Raw genomic sequence first — 21639 nt, 5'->3', positions numbered from 1 at the left:
GGCAGGGAAGGGCAGCTGCCCCCTCCCATATCAATAAAAATACATAGCTAACTGAGGTTCTGTCCCCACCCCAACAAATGGCCAGCCCCACCCCCCCAACAAAAATCCTGGTTATGCCCATGGGGCCCCTGGTCATTATTTATAAATTTGAAACTCCACATGTAGATGTGCATATGCAAAGTTTATGAAAAACTGCACAACTCTTTTTCCGTGGGGGAAACAGTTGCGCGCAAGTGGTCACCCTATTTGTTCTTGCCTTCATTAGCTTTGCAGGTGTCCAGTGGTAGAAATATAAAATAGCCTGCAAACTGTTTAAATAATTATTTAATAACCTGATTAAATAATTATTTAGGGGACAAGGGCTCAACAAGAAAGACCTGGTTATGTTTAGAATGATACCGCATAGAGAAATGCTCCTTGATACCAAGATGAGGGAATCCTTTGGAATGCAGATAGAGAGAATTGATAAGAATAATGATCTGTTGTGAGCTTGATGGAAGTGTACAATAGATGAGCTTTCCTGTTTTGGCTTATCTTCCTTTTCCTCTTTTCTTTTTTCTTTCCCATAGTTGCTTATGTTCTGTGCCATGTATTTTGATTTTTTTTTGTAGTTTTTAAGTCCCCCCCCCATTATTATTATTAAGGAATTTTCTTTTGTAATTTTGGTTGTCTATATTCATATGTATTTGTTTAAAGCAAAATAAAAGTAATTAATTAAAAAAATAGCCTGCAACCTACACACGGGTTACGTTCCAGGGTTTGTGCCTAAAGTCAAAATCATAAAACTGTAGAGCTGGAAGGGGATGCAAGGGTCATCTAGTCTGACCCCCTGCAACGCAGGAATCCTGCCCACAGTGGTCCCTGGGTGGGCTCGAACCACCAAGCCCTTGCCAAAACCTACTGGGTCCAATGCTGGGTGGGACTGCCAAAGTCATTTCCCCCAGAACCATGCACCCATTCTGCTCCCTTTTATTTCTTTAGCCACGGCCAAAAAAAGCTGAATGTGCGTAAGTTAAATGCATGTTAAGCTATGGGCTTACTTATTGACTGTGCTGCAACTAGCATTTTCCCAGAGTCCCTGTCAGGGTGGAAAAGGCAGTGTATGAATGAATATATATATAATTAGTTCCCGTGTTTTCCTCCTTGCAAATAACGGTAGAGAAGAGACCCACTCCATTTGCTCTCTGGAAATGCCGAGAAAACTACATCTCCCACAAACCCCCTACGGGAGACGCGCAGTGCACGCCGGGAGCTACGCCGCTGCCCCAGTGTGGCGCTTGACGAGAGCCCGAATGCCAAGGAACCACTCTACACCAAGCGAGAATGGACCGCCCCACCGCATAACGCGCCGGCCTTACAAGAGTGGCGGGCCTGAAGGGCCTCGCGGGCCGTTCCCGAGCCACAGCGGTCTCCTATTGCCAATCGCGGCCCTTCTCGTCGCGGTGCACGATGGGAAGTGTAGTCCGCTAATTGTTGGAAGGACGGGGGCCCTCCGCCAAACGCGTCACGGGGCGTCCGCGCTGAGCGTATTGGGAAAGCGGCGGCGGGCCGCACCGACGCCGTCTCCCATCGTGCACCGCGCCGCGGCCTGATGAGGCCTCGTTCCGGCTCCATTGGGCTTTGAGGCGATAATGGATATCAGAGCGAGATGGGCGCAAGGTTAAGTCTCTCTTGGTTTTCTGGTGGCCGAGCGGCGTCTGCGACACTCCGGCCCTGCGGCTCTGTATGACCCTCTGGGCTTCCCGTACGGCTTCCTTCCCAGCCTCCCTCTCCGCCTCACAAGAGGGTCATTTTGTTTCCGTCTCCGGATAGGTTAGCCGCCCTCGCGCGGGGGACGCTGGGAAACGCAGTCCATCCATTTCGCTGTGCGCTGAGGAGTCCGGCCGGGCTGTGCGCCGAGTGACTCCATCTCCCGTCCTTCCTCGCGGCGGCCGGCTAGCGGTGCGCTCGGCATCCTGGGACTCGTAGTCCCTTGGCTCTAGCGGGCTGCGGGGCGTTTCGGGCCCAGGGGACTTCATGTCCCAGCATGACCTTCGGCAGGAGGCCGAGTGGCCCGCCTCCGCGGCGCCGCTTGTGGGAAATGGAGTCCCGCCTCCGTTAGCGAGTAGCGAGGCGGATGGTGGCCGGGACTCCATTTCCCATCCGCTCCCGCGACAGGGCCGGGCTGGGCCGGCTCCCGAGCCGCCTCAGACGGAGCCAGCCAGCCAGCGCGGCCCCCCTTCCCTTTTCCCCGGTCCCGGCCTCACCATGAGCAGCGGCAGCGCCGGCTCTTCCCGGCCCCGGACGAGCTCCTTCGCAGACCCGTCAGGCGGGGCTCCCGCCACGGCGCCCGCCGCGCCAGGCCCCACCTCGGGGGCAGCGCCGGGGGGGAAGCCTGGGGGGGCTGCCGGGCCTGGGCCGGGGGGAGGCGGGACCAGCACGGCAGTCGGCGCCTTCCCGGGCCTCAAGCTGGGCCGTAAGTATCGCCTGGGTCGGGGGTGGCAGTGGGGAAGGGGGAGGGGGGGAGAAAGAAGGGGTGGGGGAGGGGAAGGGGTGGCTTGAATGAAATCGACCAGAGGCAGAGGAGAAGAGCAGGGGGCTGGGGGAGGGGGAGGTTGGGAAAGGGCGAAAGAAAAGAGGGGTGCTAGGGAAGTGGGGGGAATGGGCGAGAGCTTGGGATGCGGGGACAAAGGAGGGGGAGATGTGGGGAGAAATGGGACGAGGGGGAGTATCTGAGGGTGCTCAGCCTTCGGGGTGGCTGGCATAGGGTGGTAGGGAGGAGTCTCCGAGAGCCACACCTGCTCTTGAGGGTGGTGCCAGTTTTGGGGGTTCTGGAGGTTTAGGCAAAGGGAAGCGGGGTGGGGGGGACGGGGGTCCTACTTGCCTCCCTGGGCTCCTTTGGGAGGAAGGGTGGGATATAAGCCTAACCAATGAATGAATAATCGAGGAGGAGACAGGTTGGTAATGTGCCCCTTAGGTTTGAGGAGGTGTGTGTTTATTTTGGAGGGGTTTGCTAACGGGCACCAGCGCAGGAGAGAGCTGGGTCACTTGGCACCTCAGAGTGGTGGTGCAGAAGAAAAGTTGGCCTGGGTCAGTGCAGGGAGAATCTGCAAGGGCTTGAGGTTCTCAGCTGGTGGGACCAGGGCTCTGGGAAAAAGGCTATTTGAGGTCAGCAGCTGGACGAGTGGTCCCGAATTATACTGGTGACGTCAGGATGAAATCATTGAAGCCGGGAGGTTAGTAAGGGTAGCCAGGGGTGTTCATTTCCATGGGGTTGAAGGAGGCAGCCTGTGACGGCTGCTGGAATTGTCTAAGCTTTCCTTAGCGCCAATCTGGTGCTGAGATGAGCTAGTTTGCGTAGGAATGACACAGTGCCCTCCAGGAGGGGGTTGCAATGAAAGATGGGCTGGACCATGAAGGGGAGGGAGAACGACTAATGCTTGGGTGAAAGAGCAAGGAGAATTGGAGCAGGGTCTGGTTGCCTGGTAACAGGCAGTTCAGAATGGGCGTGGCTGTGGCAGCACAGGTAAGGCAGTGCAGGTGTGTGGTTGAAAGATAGTGAGGGGCGGAGGTGTTGGGTGGAGGGAGGCTGAGGCTCGGCTGGACACTGAGAAGGGAAGCAATGTGCAGCATGAAAATTTAGGCTTTTAGGGGCACAATCATAATTCCATCAATTAGCAATGGCACTTTGAGAAGAGTGGGTGTAGACCAGGGGTCTGCAACCCACGGCTCCGGAGCCGCATGTGGCTCTTTTACACCTTTGCCACGGCTCCGGGGCGGATACTAGCGAGGGGAGGAGGCGCATTGTGCGCCCCGACACTCCCCACTGTGGCGGGCGCTGTACTGGCTGTGACGTCGCATGGGGGCGGTGCGTGCGTTACGATCCTGTATATATAGCATTAAGGTAAGAAACAATATATGCAGTGTTATATTTGTTTTAAATGTTGCAATGGTTTTGCGGCTCCCAGTTTTTTTTTCCTTCGGAAACGGGTCCAAGTGGCTCTTTTTGTCTTAAAGGTTGCAGACCCCTGGTGTAGACCAAGACCCTCTAAGCCTCCTAATCTCAAAGGATATTTTTATGAGTGTTGCTGTCCACCCCCTTTGGATTGCCAGTTGGGAAAAGGACAACCACCCCACCTAAAAATCAGGTTTTGGATATGCAGTTGCTGGTCCCTATTATCAAGTGCTTTGTAAGGTTTAGCTATAGCGTAGGGAGTTACGATGTGACATTTTTTTGGTTACTCGTTTGGGTTGCCTTAGGAATGTTGTGTGTTCAGCACCAGCTGTTGGGTACGGGTGTGTAGGCCATTGGACTCAGTGATGAAGCAGCTTGGGTGTGCTGAGGGTCACCTAATGGTGTCCTATTTGGAGCATGTTGACATTGTGTTGTGTTGGGGAGGGTGTGGATATGTGTTTGGGGAGCGGAAGTCAAGTGGTGCTTGAGATTTCCGCAGCATCTCAAACTCTCACCCCTTTTCTCAACCATTCCCCTTCTTCCAGGAGATAGCGGCAAGGTGACCACTGTGGTGGCCACGCCAGGTCAGGGCCCCGACCGCCCCCAAGAAGTTTCGTATTCTGATATCAAGGTCATCGGCAATGGGTCATTCGGGGTCGTCTACCAGGCCCGACTAGCAGATTCCGGGGAGCTGGTTGCTATCAAGAAGGTGCTGCAAGATAAACGCTTCAAGGTGAGTTGAAAGGGAAAGTCTGTCAGTGCGTCTTGCTGATTTCGTCACTTGGGATTCTGTAGTTCACCTCGATCATCTTGCTTTCAGAACCGAGAGCTGCAGATCATGAGGAAGCTGGATCACTGCAACATCGTTCGCCTGCGGTATTTCTTCTACTCGAGTGGGGAGAAGGTACGGACAGGGGAAGAAATGGAGAATGGTTTGTTCAGAATGTCTGGCAACATTGGTTCCTATCCATTGGCCGCTTTTGCTGGGGCTGATGGGAGTTGGGGGGGGTGTCCAGCAACATCTAGAGGGCGGCTGATTCTTCACTCCTGAGTTAGGCTGAGAGAGCAGCTGTGTTAAGGCAGCCTTTGCCTAACTGGTTCCCTCCAGATGTTTTGGGCTACAAGTCCCATCAGTCCAAAGGGGGACCAAAGACTCTGCTGAGCTCATTCAGCTCTACGGCCAAATGGGAATTTGAAGCTGGGTGTCCTCAGTCCTATTCTATTTGCCCTTCCATTCTGGCTCTTTTATACCAGAGGGGCCACTGGGAAAAGGTTTACGGCGAATTTGGATGATTTAGCAGTATGTAGTTCTCATGATTGGCATGATGAAAGCCGCAGTCAGATTGTCGACACTTTGTTCTTACTCTATACAGGATAGTCTTACTCTACTTCGGTAATCCGAAGTGGCAATAGCTGTTAAGTTGTGTTCCTTTGTGCTACTTCCTAAATCCAGGCTTTTGGGGTGCAGCAAAGCTAACAGTGATAACAAAATTGAGGCTTCTCTTAATTGACCTCTTTGTTTCCAGCCCTTTGGTGTTTTTGCCAAGATCTAATTGAGGTGCATCTCATCAGAGCTCAGCTACAGGATGCGTTTTCATTGCTGGAGCTGAACTCAAGAGCACCTGGAAATAGCAGAATGCCTTTGAGCATAAATACGCAGCACTTAACTGCTGAGGAAGCAACAGCTGCCCTCTCTGCACCTGGGACTTGAGTTCTGCCTTCCAGATAAGCAGGAGTATGCAACACATTTCTCTTTTTTTAAATTAAGCCCTCATTTTTCCTGTTGCGCTTCTATCCTTTACTGCTGCAACCATATGAGCTCTTTATGTAAAAGTCCTTTTATATTATATGAGAGTCTGTATATCTTTTCGAGATGAAAGCTGGGGTTGGGGCAGTCCTAACAGGTGCATCTTCCGGGTTCTATGTTGCCCACTGCCATTTGTACGGTGGAGTTGGTCTGGAGGTTCCCTCACTTCCCTCTTCTTCGCAATCTGTTGCAGAAGGATGAAGTTTATCTTAATTTAGTCCTGGACTTCGTGCCCGAGACGGTCTATCGCGTGGCCCGGCACTTCACCAAAGCCAAACAGACCATCCCTGTCATCTATGTAAAGGTGAGTGTCACTCCTGCTTCAGAATGTTCCGTGCCCAAGAAGACGGTGGCACCCAGGACCACATTTGCACATTGCAATGAACCATGCCTTGCTCTTTCTTCCCTCCTTGCCTAGCAAGAGTTAGAACAGCAAAACACTATCCCGGACTTAGCATTGCGTCTGAACTCGGGGTTGTTTTGCTCAAACTACGATCGGGAACCCAAGGACGAGCCTTTGCTTTACGTTTTGGGAGGAGCCTGCTGAATCAGGCCAAAGGCCTATCTTGCTGAGCGCTCCATTCTCACAGGGGCCAACCAGATAGGAAAGCCTGCAAGCAGGACTTCCCACCTGTGATTCCCAGCAGCTGATATTCAGAGGCGCAATGCCTCCGGCCACAGAGGTAGAACATAAAACTGATTCAGCTGCCACATTATAACCCCACCGCATCTGTAAGAACTTGATCGTTTAATGTGGCAACACCAACACGTTGGAACTCCTTGCCTATTGATTTTCGGCAGGTGCCTTCATTGTATTCTTTTCAGTGCCTGCTGAAGGCATCCTTATTTAGATAAGCCTGCCCAGATGTTTAGAAAGTTTTCATGAGTTTTAAATTGTTTAAGTCTATTCTATCGTGGCTTTAACCTTCTGTGTGTTTTAAATTATGGTTATAAATCTTTTAGTGACAATTTTATTGTTTCAATTTTTTTGAGGTTTTCTTTCTATAACCAAGTGGTATATAATTTTTATGAACTAAATAAATAAGCAGTCATCGTAGCTAGTCCTCCATGGAGTTGCCTAGAGCCCTGTGGTTCTTGGATGAAGGGTGGTGTATAAATTTAATAAATAATAGTAACTATTATTATTATTATTCATTAAAAACTTACTTAATTGAAAGTTGAGGTTTCCTGGAAGCAGGAGTTGAGTGCCCATAATGTCATATTTTGCATGCTGTACAACAACAGCACATGCAGAGTCCTGGGTGTAATGAATGCTTCTGAAGTTATGGCTGTGATGCAGACAGACGAGCCCCTGGGCCCATTATGGAGCTGCTGTTCCTGGTTTCAACAAAGACGTCCTGGAAAGATGGCAACAGCCAGAAGGCTTCTTGTGCCCTCTACATCCTTTGAAGGGGCAAGAGCCCCCCATGCGTTCCCATTTTAATGCGTACAATCGGAAGGCTCTTTCTTGCCTCCTCGGGTATTAATAAAGTCGATTGGGATCTCCCATCATTTTTGAAAGGTTTATTTGAGTAGCACGGATCGAGAACGTGCACCTTCATTGAGTTTGGAATCAAACACCACTATTTTAAAATTAAATATCCCTGTTGGAAAGGCATGATGAAAATATTATTTTAATTTATCGCCTGCCTTTCACCCCAAGGTTAGCTTGTAAGGAAAAATAAATGTTGGGACTTACCCCCTTCTCTGATTTTAAATATTGCATGTTATGTAGCAGGTGTGTGGGACCTTGGGGCCTTTGGATTCTATTGCATTACAACTTCCTTCATCTGTAGCCATTTGCCATGCTTGCTCGTGCTGATGGGAGTTATAGTTCATCAGCACTCAACGACCGAAGGTTTCCCCCTACTTCTTATATAGGAAAGGGAAAAACCACTTTGCTAACATCCACTGATCCCAGTTTCCATCAGCCCCAGCCAGGCGGCCAGTGGTTAGGGATGATTGACATTATAGCTCAAGTTTTTTTTATTTAAGGGAAAGGGCTTTTAAGTAGTGCTATGCTCTTTTTACTATCTAAATTTTAATAGATCTGTTTTATATTGTTTTAATACTATTATAGTCTTAATTGCTTTTTAACTAGTACCTTTTATACATTCTTCACCTTCTGTGTTTTATGTGATGTTTTAATTTGTGTAAGCTTCCTTGAGTCCTGGTCTGGGGGGAAAGGAGGGATACAAATAAATATAATAATAGTCCAGAAACATCTGGAAGATTAAAGGCTCCCCAGCCCTTCCATGGGGCACTCGTTTTGCCCCTTCCCAATCACAGCTATCTTTTCTCCTTCTTTTGCTAACCTTTCTGAGTCAATGGGGTGAGGTTTTCATTTTTCATTTAATACTTTCTTACTTGCCCGTTCCCACAAGGTCCAAGGATGGGTTACAATGACAGGATATGCAATTTGTAAAAACAAAAACAAAAAACCCACTATAACTATAAAGCATGAAAAGTTGTTCCAAATGGAACAGGATAACAGACATTTTTGTCTCTAGCTAATTTTGAGACTCCTATTAACTATTTTGCATTTCTAAAATACTTTATGTGTACATTCATATAAAGCTGTCTCATACTGAGTGCAGCTATGGGTCCCTGTAGCCCAGTATTATCTTGTCTGACTGGCAGTAGCTCCCTGGGGTCTTTGAGGGCAGAGAAGGGTCTTTTTCTGCTCCTCCTGATGGGATGTGCTGTGAATGGTACCTTGTCTTTGTGCAGTTCGTCTGCTGGTGGGGTTTCCCTATTAATAGCGAATAACATCTCTGCTTAAGGATCTGTACTGACCTATAAAATATATCTTAAACATCAATAGACTTCTCTTCCTGATCACACCCCTTTTCTCAGTTAATTTTGAATTTTAATGGCACTTCCAGTCCTTTTGAAGTTTCTCCATAGATGAGGTTTCTGTGGTTCTGTTTTCTTCGATTACTGCTGATTTTGTTTTGTTGGTTTTACTTCTCTTGCAGTTTCTGTTTTTATTTGGAAGCAGCCCTGAGTTTGATTTTCTTGTATCCTAGAAAGGCTGTGTGTAAATAAAATTGGTGACATGCCACAAGTCACTGTAGCTTTTCTGATTGTAAAGGTAAAGGTACCCCCGACCATTAGGTCGAGTCACGGTCGACTCTGGGGTTGCGGTGCTCATCTCGCTCTATAGGCCGAGGGAGCCGGCGTTTCTCCGCAGACAGCTTCCAGGTCATGTGGCCAGCATAACTAAGCTGCTTCTGGCGAACCAGAGCAGCGCACGGAAATGCTGTTTACCTTCCTGCTAGAGCGGTACCTATTTATCTCCTTGCACTTTGATGTGCTTTCGAACTGCTAGGTGGGCAGGAGCAGGGACTGAGCAACGGGAGCTCACCCCGTCGCAGGGATTTGAACTGCTGACCTTCTGCTTGGCAAGCCCTAGGCTCTGTGGTTTAGACCACAGCGCCACCTGCGTCCCTTTTTCTGATTGTAGGGAATCCTAATAGGAATGGGAAGGTTGGGTCGGACCAGTGACGCATTTTTTCGCCCAACAGTGGCTAAACTGAGGTTCATGGTTCTGACGTGGCAGTGATGCCCATTTGTGTTGTTGAACCACGGTAGCTGGGAGTTAGAGGTATATTGTAGTTGAACGTGGAGATATGGAGTTGTGGCAGAAGGCTCTTTAAGCCGCCAGAGGCCCCAGTAAACAGAAAGGTAGAGAGGGACGTGATTTTGTTGTTTCCCCCTCATGTTCCTTCCTCAAATCTCCTCCAGTGGGTTGGGGGACCCTTTGAACAGTGTGGAAGATGGCACTGGAGCTGCAGGAAAAAGGGAAAATTTACATAAATCACCTCTGCGCCCCCCTTTCCCATTCACAGAAGCTTCTGCTGGATCAAAGAGCCTTTCCACAGTTGGATACAACCCAGTGCTAATTAGTTTGTGTGGATGACAGCCACTGATGAGAATCTTATGCATTTGCAGAGTGCCGCCGTTCAGGGCAAATGCAGGGAACAACACGTCCCTGGGCCACAGTCTATTTTGCACTGAGGTTTCTAACCCGCTCTCCCCACCCAAACAACGCAGATGCTCAAAGCGGCTAACAAAATGCAGGCAAATTAAAATAAAATATCAGGATAACAGCAGTCCAAATAGATGCATAACTACAACACACCAGAAACAGAATTTTAAAGAAAACGCCGAGCTTTTGGTGGTTGCTGCCAGAAGACGGCTGTTTGCTAATCAATATGTGAACTCTGGCCTTCTTGAATGGGATACGTGTGCGTGCCTGTTCTCTTTGAGTTTTTCCTCTCCTCTTAGGCTTCTCTATCTGGCCTGCTTTCTTTCCCCCTGAGACTGCTCCCTCTGTTGGCCTTCCCAGACATCTGTTTTCACCTCTGCTGGACATTGGCCTTTTACACACACACACACACACACACACACACACACACACACACACACGGCTTCCTGAGATTCTCTGATTAGCCTTCAGTTTAGTATTGGAGCAGTTTAGCAAATGGCAGCAGGACAGTCTTCTCTTTCTGAGCCCTCTGTGACATTAAGGAAGCCCCATGGGCTGCGCCACCACCGTAAATCTTTTAGTTCAAGGATGCAGAACCTGTGGCTGCCTCCAGGTGTTGCTGGACTACAATCCCATCATCCATGGCCATGGGAGCAGGCCAGCTTGGGCTGATGGGACTTGGAGTCCAGCAACATCTGACGGTGGCCACATCCATAGGGTTCCCATCTTTGGCTCCAAAGTCACATGCTGACAGCCATTGCATCATCCATGGCATTAAACTCCATCGGTTGGTTATACGTTGAGCCTAAAGTGCTTTCCCTTGCTTGCATTTTTAACTTGCTGCATCCCCACCCATGACTGAACCAAAATCTCTGAGTGAAACACCTCTGTACGCATTATATCATTTAAGTTACTGTTTTAACCTAAGTGTCGTCTCCCTCTCCCCCAACCAGGTGTACATGTACCAGCTGTTCCGCAGTCTTGCTTACATCCATTCTCAAGGCGTGTGTCATCGGGACATCAAACCCCAGAACCTACTGGTGGACCCTGACACAGCAGTACTGAAGCTTTGTGACTTTGGCAGGTGAGAGAGGCACGGAAGTGGCTGTTCCCAGCACACACGGCCCCGTAGAATGGACTTCGGCCCTTGTGTGATGGATTTACAAAACGCCCTGGTGCTCCAAATACACAAGTAGACTTGTTTCTGTCCGTGACCCATAATTTGCTCAAAATATTTAGCCAAAGGTTTGCTTGGTTATTTCATACCCATATGTGCGACTCGACTTCTGCCGCCTCTCATGCCTCCTTTTCCCCTGTTGCATAGCTCCATCATTCTACAGGCCTCAGATGTTAATAATAATAATAATAATAATAATAATAATAATAATAATAATAATACATTTATTTATACCCCCGTCCGTCTGGCCACTCTGGGTGGCTTTCAACAAAAAAATTAAAAATACAATAAAACATCAGATATTAAAATGAGGCTTCTCCACCAATTAATTAGTTCCTTCCTTCCTTCCTTCCTTCCTTCCTTCCTTCCTTCCTTCCTTCCTTCCTTCCCAATGCTTTCCCTTCACATTTTTGACCGACCTTTTCCCTTCAGCAGTTTGACCACCCTGTGACATCTCAGGGTGGAAATGGAAACTCGTAGGCTCCAGTCTTTAATCAACAAAGGCTGCAGCTGGCTGACATAGTTAGTTGTGTTTCTGAGTTCAGGGTGCAGGTGTACATACAATTTTGTGTTTTGTGCAAGGTAGATTTGATTTAAATCAAATCGATTTAAATCATGATTTAAATCACTAGTCGGTAAGACTTGATTTAAATCATTTTTTACAGAAAGATTCATTCTTGCTGGTATAATATTAACGTTTACAACCATATGAAGGTTTCATTTTTGGAATAATAAATTTTCAGAGTAGTTTTTACAGTTATATAAAAAACTACTGATTTGGTTATAATATTAGAAATACATAGACAGATAATTATGAAATTATTGTGAGGTTTAATAAGTTAACTTTCTATTTGGACAACTTTTTTCTGCTGTACTTTATTGGAAGGAGGAAAATAACCATTCCCTTAATAAAAAAAATTAAAAATTATTTAACTAAAACAATAACATAGCATATGTATCCGTGTTTGTTAACTGATGTGGTTAAACATTTTTTTTAAAACCCCAAACCTTAGACTGACAAAGTTAAAACAAATCCTTATTTCCTGATGAATAATCTTTGGACTGTAATGTAACTTAAATAGAAAACTATCTTTAAAAAGACTTTTCCTACAAAAGCATTTTATTTTAAAAAAATCCAATTTAAATTTTAAAAATCCAATTTAAATTTTAAAAACAACCTGATTTTATTTTTATTTTTTTAAAAAAATCATTGATTTTTATCCACCCTGGTTTTGCGGTCATAGACCATCTTTTTCCTCCCTTCCCTTTCATATTACAATGACTGGCGGCTTACCTTGCAGTCGGTGAACTTCATGCTGCTTTCATAACTCACTGAAGCAGCTACTTGGTGTTGTTTTATGTTGGTGGACCTTTTTATGGCTAACATCTTAAACCTGCATTGGGCCCCTGCCTCTCTCATCCTCATCAGCCCTCTGAGATGGAGAGAGAGAGAGGAATAGCCAGCCCAAGGTCACCCGTGGCAATTTGAACTTGGGTCTCCCCAGCCCTAGTCCAGCACCTTAATTATTACACTATGCAAGCTGTTCGGTTAATTCGTTTAATTGATGAACTAGTGGCTTCAGCAGGTGGTTATTAAAAAGTCCTTAATCAAAGAGTAGACTTACTTGAGCTATACGTTGTATACAGGAGATTCTGACTAAATATTCGGAAAAACTTTCTGACAGAGCAGTTCAGCGGCGGAACAGACGCCAACGAGAGGTTCTAGACTCTCCTTCCTTTGGAGGTTAATTTTAAGCAGAGGTTGGACGGCCATCTGCCATGGATGCTTTAGCCGAGATGCCTGCGTTGCAGGGGCTTGGAGTAGATGGCCCTTTGGTCCCTTCCAGCTGTAAGATTCTATGATCCTCACAACAGTCCTGTGAGGTAGGTTAGGCTGAAAGAGAGAGGGAGAAAGTGCAGCTGGTTGAAAGGTCACTCACTGAGCTTCAAGGCTGAAGAGGCGTTTGACCCCAGGTCTCTTAGTCTGACACTATACAGTGGTGCCCCGCAAGACGAATGCCTCACAAGACAGAAAACTCGCTAGACGAAAGAGTTTTCCGTTTTGGAGGTGCTTCACAAAACGAATCTCCTATGGGCTTGCTTCGCAAGACGACAATGTCTTGCGAGTTCCTGCGGGGTTTTTTCCCTTCCCCCCTTTTTCTAAGCTGCTAAGCCGCTTATCAGCTGATCCAATCAGCAGAGAAGCCGCTAAAATACGCTAATAGCGCTAATCCGTCAATGGGCTTGCTTCGCAAGACGAAAAAACCGCTAGACAAAGAGAATCACAGAACGGATTCTTTTCATCTTGCGAGGCACCACTGTACAGTGGTACCTTGGGTTACAGACGCTTCAGGTTACACACTCCGCTAACCCAGAAATAGTACCTCAACTTTGCTTCAGGATGAGAACAGAAATCACGCAGCGGTGGCGCAGCGGCAGCGGGAGGCCCCCTTAGCACCTGAAGCACCTGAAGTGGTGCTTCAGGTTAAGAACAGTTTCAGGTTAAGAACGGACCTCCGGAACGAATTAAGTTCTTAACCAGAGGTACCACCGTAACTCAGTTCTCAAAGGATGTGATGTGCCACACTGGTGCGGCAGGAGACGATAGTAAATGTGGTGGGAAGATTCAAGGACAGTCAAAAGAAACATTCAAACATTTCAGTGTAGTACAGTCATACCTCAGCTTACAGATGCTTCAGGTTGCGTTTTTTCGGGTTACTGACCGCCGGAACCCGGAAGTACTGGAACGGGTTACTTCCGGGTTTCGGTAGTCACACAGCGCCGTTGCGGATTGCGAACGCTGTGGGTTGCAAACAAGCATCCTGCACGGATCACGTTCGCAACCCGAGCGTCCACAGTATCTTTCTTTTCTCTTTTTGCAGAATACACATAGATATCTTTTCACAATGAGAGCAGGAGCATCATGTGATGTTGAGGAGAATCCTAGTTGTGTTTTCCAGTATATTTCTTCTCAGTGGCACAAGCCAAGTTTTATTCTGAAAGAATGGCCCATAGAAAAAAGTTTGAGAACCACCGCTCTAACTGCCGCACCACACTGTTTTTATCACAGCCATCCATACTCTTCTTTCTCTCTTCAGTGCAAAGCAGTTGGTGCGAGGAGAACCCAACGTTTCCTACATCTGTTCTCGCTACTATCGTGCTCCCGAGCTCATCTTTGGAGCCACAGACTACACCTCAAACATAGGTGAGTGCCTGACTCCACCCTTGCATCTTGCATCTCTGTGGGGTTCAGACGCCTCTGCAGAGTGAATGTCCTCTCATTGCAACAAGTGAGTGGGACCTGGTGGCTGACGGAAGAAAGCTTTCCTGAATTCTGTAATGCCCCAAAGAGGTGGATGCCTGAAACGTCATCCATTGTGAGATGCAGTACGTCCCAGCTGGCATTATGTCATGAAGCAGGGATGGGGAGTATGTGGCTCAGCAGATGTTGTTGGACTCTCCACCCCATCAGCCTCAGAGGTTGTGGTCCAAGAACATCTGGAGGACCAGAAGTTATCCATCCTTGCTATAAGGAAGCTGCCTTCCAGAGTCTGCACCATCTAGCTCATTGCTGCCAACCCTGACTGGCAGTGGTTCTCCAGAGTTTCAGACAAAATACTCTTACTAGCTGGAATGGAGAAGCTGGAGGATCTGACCTGGGTTCCTTCCACATGCGGAGTTTGTACTCTACTTCTGATCTGTGGCAGGAGTCTCTTCTCTCCTCTGCCCACCCACTAATAAAAGGAGAAAGTTGAGGACTTCCACTTCTAGGCATGGGGTGCTGCTTCCCTCCCAGGAGGGCAGCTTTCAATGAAGTCCCCATCTGCTTCCTTCCTAGATATCTGGTCTGCTGGCTGTGTGCTGGCAGAGCTGCTTCTGGGGCAGCCTATATTTCCTGGGGACAGTGGAGTGGACCAGCTGGTGGAGATCATCAAGGTAACGAATTGATCATTTACTCTTTCTCGCTGGGCCGCTCCAGCTCAAGTATTCAAATAGACACTCTTGTGGTTTTCAAACATCCTTCAGGAAACTACTCTTGCCTGGTGAATCCTGTGCATTGCATATGAATTCTGGTGCGCCCCCACTTGGTTCATGTGGGTTGTAGTCGCACACCTCGCCTTCATGCACAAGTGATGTGACAGAAGACAGGTGATGGTGCACAAAATGTATTGGGGGTGGGGGAAGCGGTTATCGCCCTTGCTGATCTTGTCAATGAGGAGCCACTGAAAAGAACTTGAACCCCACCCAGAACACAATTTGAAGGCCACTGGCGTACCCTTTCCTATGCTATAAAATGGACATACCTGCTTAGAAAGGGTTTGGTACATCAAACAGAGGACTATGGGTCATCCTTCCCTTCATGATAGGAGCGAGCCAGCAGTAAATCACACCGAGCAAGTTGGACTTAACTCTTTACTAGTGAGAACAGGATCTGCACAGGTGTGTCAGGCCTAATGAGCGCAGCAACTCATCTCTGGCGGTCTTGCCCCATGAAGCTATTGCTGAGACTGAAGGTCCCTGCCTCCCCACAGCTGTCTAAGTTCCCTCCTCACTAGGGTTTTCCCCAAGCAATCTGAGACTGCACCTGCGTGAAGCTAACTTCTCTGCCCTCTTCATGCCTCTCCTGGTTCTGGGAGACGAGGGAGGGGAGCTAGTTGCAGCGGGAGGGAGAGACACCTCTGCCTCTTCCCAGCTGGACTCCTCTCTGCCTCTTGGCCTCCCTCCTCTTCTGCTTCTGCTTCAGATTCTGCACTTGTCTCTGCCACAGACTCTCCCTGCTCACTAAAGCCTGTTCCCTCTTCAGCTTCTGACACCTCCTCTTCCCAGTCTTCTCCCTTTTCTCCCTGATCACTCATCATTGTCCCACCACCACTACTCACCAGTTTCTGAGCCTTCTTCCTTTGGGGTTTCCCCAGCTGGTTCCTCCCACCATCCCCCTGTGTCCAACCAGTCTGTGACCCTTCATTTGGACAGAATTCCTCCCATCCCATCGAGATGCCAGTAAGACATTGTGGGTAGGGGAGGAGAACTGAGAAGTCACCCTGACATGCTTTGTGACTAAAATACATTTCCCTTCTGTGACTGTTGAGTGTGACATTCCCCCCCTCTTCTTTCTCTCTTCCCCACCCCCCAAAGGTGTTGGGGACACCAACGCGAGAACAGATCCGAGAGATGAATCCCAACTATACGGAGTTCAAGTTCCCCCAGATTAAAGCACACCCCTGGATAAAGGTAAAGATGATGGGGAAAATGCCGGGGTAGGTGGAGGTTGCTGTTGTCCTCTGCTCAAAGTGCTGGGAGGCTCTTGCACAGGCTTGGGGAATGGCATCTACTATGCTGGATCCCTGTCTCCCCACACCACACATGGTGGGCCAAGTTGGGCAGGTGGGTAGGGCTGCCCACTTGTCAATCAGCTGCCATCACAACAGCATCAGGTGATTCCCACCCCACTGCACAGAGCACCATTCTCTGCAGGCCCCAGCAGCCGGCCGATTGGCAGTGCCTGCAAACCTCCTTTTGGTGCAGCTATACCTTTACCTGCCCCACACTTGACACTGCATAATGATGAGTGTAGTGCAGGTGGGCCCAGTTAGGCCTGAGGCTTCCCCACGGCTGCTCAAGGGTATCATTGGAGAGGGACAGTTGGGGGAGTTTTAGCTGCTTGGGGAGGCTGCGGCACAGGTTTCGCTCTCCGTTACCTTGTACGTTCCAGAGGCTCCTCTTAATTGCTTGTCGTTGATAACTTGAACCCATCAGTTAGGGTCTTACCTTGTGAAGCAGCAGGGGGGAAAAAATATAATTCCTTCTATGTCAGTGTTTCCCAAACTCGGGTCTCCCACCTGTTTTTGGACTACAGCGTGGGAACTCTAGTCCCAAAACAGCTGGAGATCGAAGTTTGGGGAACACTGCTATGTGACAGCAAATACCGTATTTTTCCGTCTATAAGACGCCCCCACGTATAAGACGCCCCCTATTTTGGGGACTCAGATTTAAGAAAATGGGGGGAGATGTATCTGTGTATAAGACGCCCCCTAATTTATGACATTATTTTTTAGGGGAAAAACCTACGTCTTATACATGGAAAAATACGGTATTTACATATATATCCCACCATTCTTTATGAAGAGCTCAGGATGCCAAAAAAGGTCTTTATCCTTACAGCCAACCTGTGAAGTAGGTTAGAGAGCGAGGGAGAGAACAAGCGCGATCCTGGTGCAAGGTCACCTGATAACCTTCAAGACTGGACAGGAGCTCGAGCTCCGCTATCCCTAGACCGGCTACATAACTCTAGCCACTATGTCGTGCTGTCTTTGAGAGCGCACACTACCCTCTTCAAGACTTTTACCGGGGACTCCGGCAGTTCTCTGCTTAAAAGTCATTGGCCGTGATAAAGGTGGGCATATTGCAGAAAATGCACATGTGAAACTTGTTCCTTTGCATGCAACTCAAGTAGCATTTTTCAAGTGGACGGGGAGTGGAGCTGCATTGCATTGTGGATGACCTCTGGTGCCCCCCATGCCAGGTGTTCAAGCCCCGCACGCCGCTGGAGGCCATCTCGCTGTGCAGCCGGCTGCTGGAGTACACGCCCGCCACCCGCCTCTCCCCACTGGAGGCTTGCGCCAACAGCTTCTTCGATGAGCTGCGCGAGCCCAATGCTCGGCTGCCCAACGGCCGCGACCTGCCCCCCCTCTTCAACTTCAGCCCTGTGGGTAAGTGGTTGGCATCTTGGAAAGCAGGCAGAGCGGTGGGGCCGAGGGGGGTGTCAGGTAGGGGGGGCCTATTGTCAGGGTCCTCGAGGAAGCACAAAACATTTGCTAGAGAAGACTTTGGTGCAGGTTAAATTCCATCCCCAGATGTGGCCTCACTGGGCCAGGAATTGAGCGGATGCTTTTAAATGTTGATTATTCAGTTTACTCTGCTACTCCACAGTGTTTCTTTTGCTGCTTCATTGTCTTCATCATTTTGGGTCCTTGTTATCCTTGGTTATGGGTCAGTAATGTAAAGCTCATCCCCCAAGATGGTTGTTGGCAATGGAGTGTGCCTCAGGGGGTGAAGTCAAATCACTGTGTTAGCAGCACCAACGCGACCTCCCTGGGGTGCAACCCTGAGCAGTGTGCATGGGGGTCTTGGACTGCCCAGACGATAAGACCCCCTTCTCAGCCTCGCTGATGTGTTCCAAAAGAAAGCAGAGCAATGTTTGGCACCTGCATGGTTGCAGGAGTTGCTGGAAAGAGTTGTACAAGGTGCTATCCAACAGCCTTAGGGACTCCGCTCCAGATTTGTGCAGACTTTTTCTTCTTCTTAAGCTATCCTGTGAGGCAGCAAAGGTTTACGATCAGAGTTCCCTTCTCCTAGATGGGCTCCCTTCCCAGGTTGACAAGCCCCATCTGCCCCTCACTTCCCTTTACAGCACATATAGAAACCACCGTCTTGAGTGTTGGACCCACTATTGTTCCACTCTGCCTGTTCCCTAACTCACTGAGGGCTTGAGACTCAGTGCCACGTCGTATTCCATGCATTCTCCACAGTGGAGGTAGCTAACCTGTCCCTACTCCCCGCGAGACTCCCAGCATCTTCCCACACCAATATTGGATTAGTGACGTGGTTAATAATTCTGTGGGCCTCAGCGAGCTTTCTCCCATTTTGTATTAACTGTTTGATCAGATCTTTAAGAAGAACCTCTCAAGCTCAACCCTCTTAACCATTCGGAACCTCTGGAAAATATCTGAAACCCCCACCCTATTTTTTTCCTTGTAATTTTGGGCTAGAACTCACTTCATCAGATGCATGAAGAATGATCATCCCTTGACAGATACCTGTGTGGCTGATCCAGTCTCTCTTCCCTTGCAGAGCTATCCATCCAGCCAGGGTTGAACACAAGCCTCATTCCACCACACATTCGATCCCAGGCCAGCTCGGTGGGAAGTGTGCCTGGCTCCACAACTTCGCACAGTGAGTGCCTTCATCCTCTTGAGATTTAGCGCGAGAGCAATCATGGGCTTGGGTGGGTTGCTCCTTTCAGGGGCGGATGGATGCTCAAGTAAGGCCACTCGGATGCATTCTGGGAACGGAGTAGAGGGTTCAGTATTACGCCTGAGGCCTTTCCTTTCTCTCTTTGCAGGTGAGGGGAGAATGGGAACCGACAGGAGCCAGGTGACGCCCGGGGACGGAGCAGGACCCATCGCCAACACATCCTGAGGGGCTGCTGGGCCGGGGGGCAGGTCCCCTCCACTTACCCCCTACCCTCCAGGCCACCCACATGGACTTCTCTGAACTGTGAACGTGGGGTGGGGGGTGGGGAAGCAACGGTGTGGCCTGGGGGATCATGTGGAGCTTGCCTCCCGTTGGCCAGTGGGGAGGCCAATCGGAGACGAGACGGCCACGGGGAGGGGGAGGGGGCGGAATTCCCTGTCTCCCTGAATCACTTCGCGGTTCCCTCCCAAGTTGTCCCATGATGCCTCGGCACGGGGAGAGGGCAGAAAAAAATCCCATGGCTTAAGGGCTCCCTTTTTCAAAAGCAGTCAAGGTTGGTGCCTCTGGGGAGGGGGAGAGACCCAAGAGCTGCCACCCCACCCCCATTTCCCCCCTCCCCTCCCACCTTTCCCAAGGATGGCCCGGTTCGATTTTAACTTGCTCTTGTTTTTAACATCCCCGAGGGATACAAAAAATGTTTTATTTCCAGTCTCATGTCACCCACGCTCTCCGAAGTCCAACCCTGTGGCCCCCTCACACCGGTCTGGTCCCTCACTGGTTTCCCTCTCCCACCCCAGACCTGTCTGCCTCTGAAACACGGATGCTGTATTTTTAAGCGGGTCAGTCTTTCCCCATTTTTGTTTTCTTATTAACCCTAATGAAACTCAACTTGTCACTTTCAGGTGGGAAATTAGGACCGTTCCCCTTCCCTGAAAGGCCTCCCTCCCCTCCTCATTTTGCTGGCTGTGCCTCCACCACAATCTCTTAATGGGAACAAGAAACTCCTATCCCCCTTGCCTTGGACTGTGAGGGGGGCATGGCCAACTGCACCTTCCTCTTCCAACCCTCCCATATGTCATGGCACCAGGATTTCTTGTGGGAAATCCTCCCCCCTCCCTCCCTTCTTTGCCCTCAGTACAGGCTGGCGTTGGGAGCTGTTCCTTCCCCAGGCAGGTGGATAAATTTACAGCAGAGCTTGCTCTGAGTTTCAGCCGTGTCTGCTCCCCAGCACCGCAAATCAGTGATGTGGGTGGATGAGGGGGGAATGTTCTCTCAAAGCGGGTGGGAGGGGAGGGAAGGAGAAGACAAGTTTTAATTCCATGCCCTTTCCCTCTCCTGCTGTAAATACATCTCTTCCCCCATCCCTCTCCCTCAGTGGCTTCCTTTCACCATTCTCCCTGTAAATAGATTATAATTTTTTTTTCTTAATGCAACGTTGCAATGATTGCCCCAAACCCCATTTCCCTCTCCATCTTCAGATCGCTCTAGGATTGAAGGTCCCCCCCCTGGGGAGCCAGGGTGCAGCCTGTGGATAAATTCCCCCCACCTCCCCATGCCCATTCCTCATCACTGCCCCCCCCCTCCAACATTGTGTGTTAGTTTCTTTCTTAGGTTTTTTGGCTGTGTACAGACATCCGGTTCAATAAATTATTGGCATGAACGGAAAGAACGGCATGGAGCTCCTTATTATGGGTTGGGACAGGGGAGGGTCTTGGCAGTGTGGATGAGCTGGGAAAGGCAGCAGGGTGAAGCCACTGACAAGGAGGGAGATTCTTGGTGGTTAAAAGTTGGGTGCTGCCAACCAGAGGCTTCCAAGCTTACTTTCATACGACCACGGCTTCCCTATGCCCTTAAGGTAGGGACCAAGAATTGTGTGCCATAAGCATGGAAGTAAAGCAGGCTTTGGTAACTAAAGCTCCATTGTCAATAAGCGTTGGACGTCGCATCATAGAATTGTAGAGTTCGAAGGGACCGCAAGGGTCATTTAGTCAAAACCCCTGCAATGCAGGAACCCACAACCCTGAAGTTAAGAGTCTCATGCTCTGCCAGCTGAGCATACAAAGCAATTTCCACACAAGACTTGCAAAGGCAGCACTGTTTTTGTTCAGTGTTGTGCATGTGCATGTGCAATGGACCCAGGAGTAGGCACTTCACTATCCTTGCACATGATGACCCATGCTTTAAGCATTCCCACTAGTTAAACTTAAAGCAATTTCTTCACTGATGTATGCAAGGAGCATTTGTGTTTCCTCAAAACTCCAAATCCTTTTTGTAGCTTGTTTCTCATGACACTATTCCCTCAGGGTGAAATCAGAAGCCTTAAGCTTGCATGCTGCACTCCCATTGCAGAGAACACTGAAGGACCAAACAGCAAGATTCTGTAATTACTTGAGTTGTGGCTTCTGCCCAGTCTTTGAGCACCGAAGCCCAGGGATTAACTCAAGTTCAAAGAACAATGCAGTTTCCTGATTTTGTTGCTGATGTCTCCCATGAGGGAAGTGAGCACAGGAGCTTAGGCCTGCTTGTAACCTTTTCCTGGAGATGACCTTAGCCTTCATATCACCTTTCTGCATAATTGCACACTTGGAATACTATTTTAAAAAGAAAAAACTGCTCCAAAGCTACAAGTTGGTTCCACACCCAGCTGAAAGGCAGTGCTGGATTTCTTGGATTCTGCATAACTTTTGTGAGGCAAGAGGGAGAAGTAGGAAAAACTGTGTCCCTTCAAAGAAGTATAGATTTGTCTGCAGTAACAC

The 21639-nt window shown here is 48.9% G+C and overlaps 1 protein-coding gene across 2 annotated transcripts; it reads left to right on the top strand.

Annotated features, from left to right (window-relative positions):
- Positions 1 to 1552: 1552 nt before the first annotated feature.
- Positions 1553 to 20552, top strand: GSK3A (glycogen synthase kinase 3 alpha). 2 transcript variants are annotated; one of them, XM_082232694.1, is made up of 11 exons: positions 1553 to 1659; positions 4480 to 4667; positions 4755 to 4838; positions 5935 to 6045; positions 10686 to 10816; positions 14008 to 14114; positions 14748 to 14845; positions 16046 to 16141; positions 17433 to 17619; positions 18761 to 18862; positions 19032 to 20552. In XM_082232694.1, the coding sequence occupies exons 1-11, from the start codon at positions 1632 to 1634 to the stop codon at positions 19106 to 19108; spliced, it is 1209 nt and encodes a 402-aa protein (XP_082088820.1). In that variant the 5' UTR covers positions 1553 to 1631; the 3' UTR covers positions 19109 to 20552. The 2 variants fall into 2 exon arrangements, with proteins under 2 accessions (XP_082088820.1, XP_082088819.1); XM_082232693.1 differs by lacking the exon at positions 1553 to 1659 and adding an exon at positions 2002 to 2455.
- Positions 20553 to 21639: the final 1087 nt, after the last annotated feature.

This window comes from Podarcis vaucheri (genome assembly GCF_965113315.1).
Source record: "Podarcis vaucheri genome assembly, chromosome: 7".
Lineage (NCBI taxonomy): Eukaryota > Metazoa > Chordata > Lepidosauria > Squamata > Lacertidae > Podarcis > Podarcis vaucheri.
This window is presented reverse-complemented; position numbering and strand designations above follow the sequence as displayed.

Coding starts and splice junctions, on each gene's coding strand:
- GSK3A (XM_082232693.1), top strand. CDS start 2,017: ATGTCCCAGCATGACCTTCGGCAGGAGGCCGAGTGGCCCGCCTCCGCG. Junction 4,668..4,754: donor TGCAAGATAAACGCTTCAAG/GTGAGTTGAAAG, acceptor TCTTGCTTTCAG/AACCGAGAGCTGCAGATCAT. Junction 14,846..16,045: donor AGCTGGTGGAGATCATCAAG/GTAACGAATTGA, acceptor CACCCCCCAAAG/GTGTTGGGGACACCAACGCG.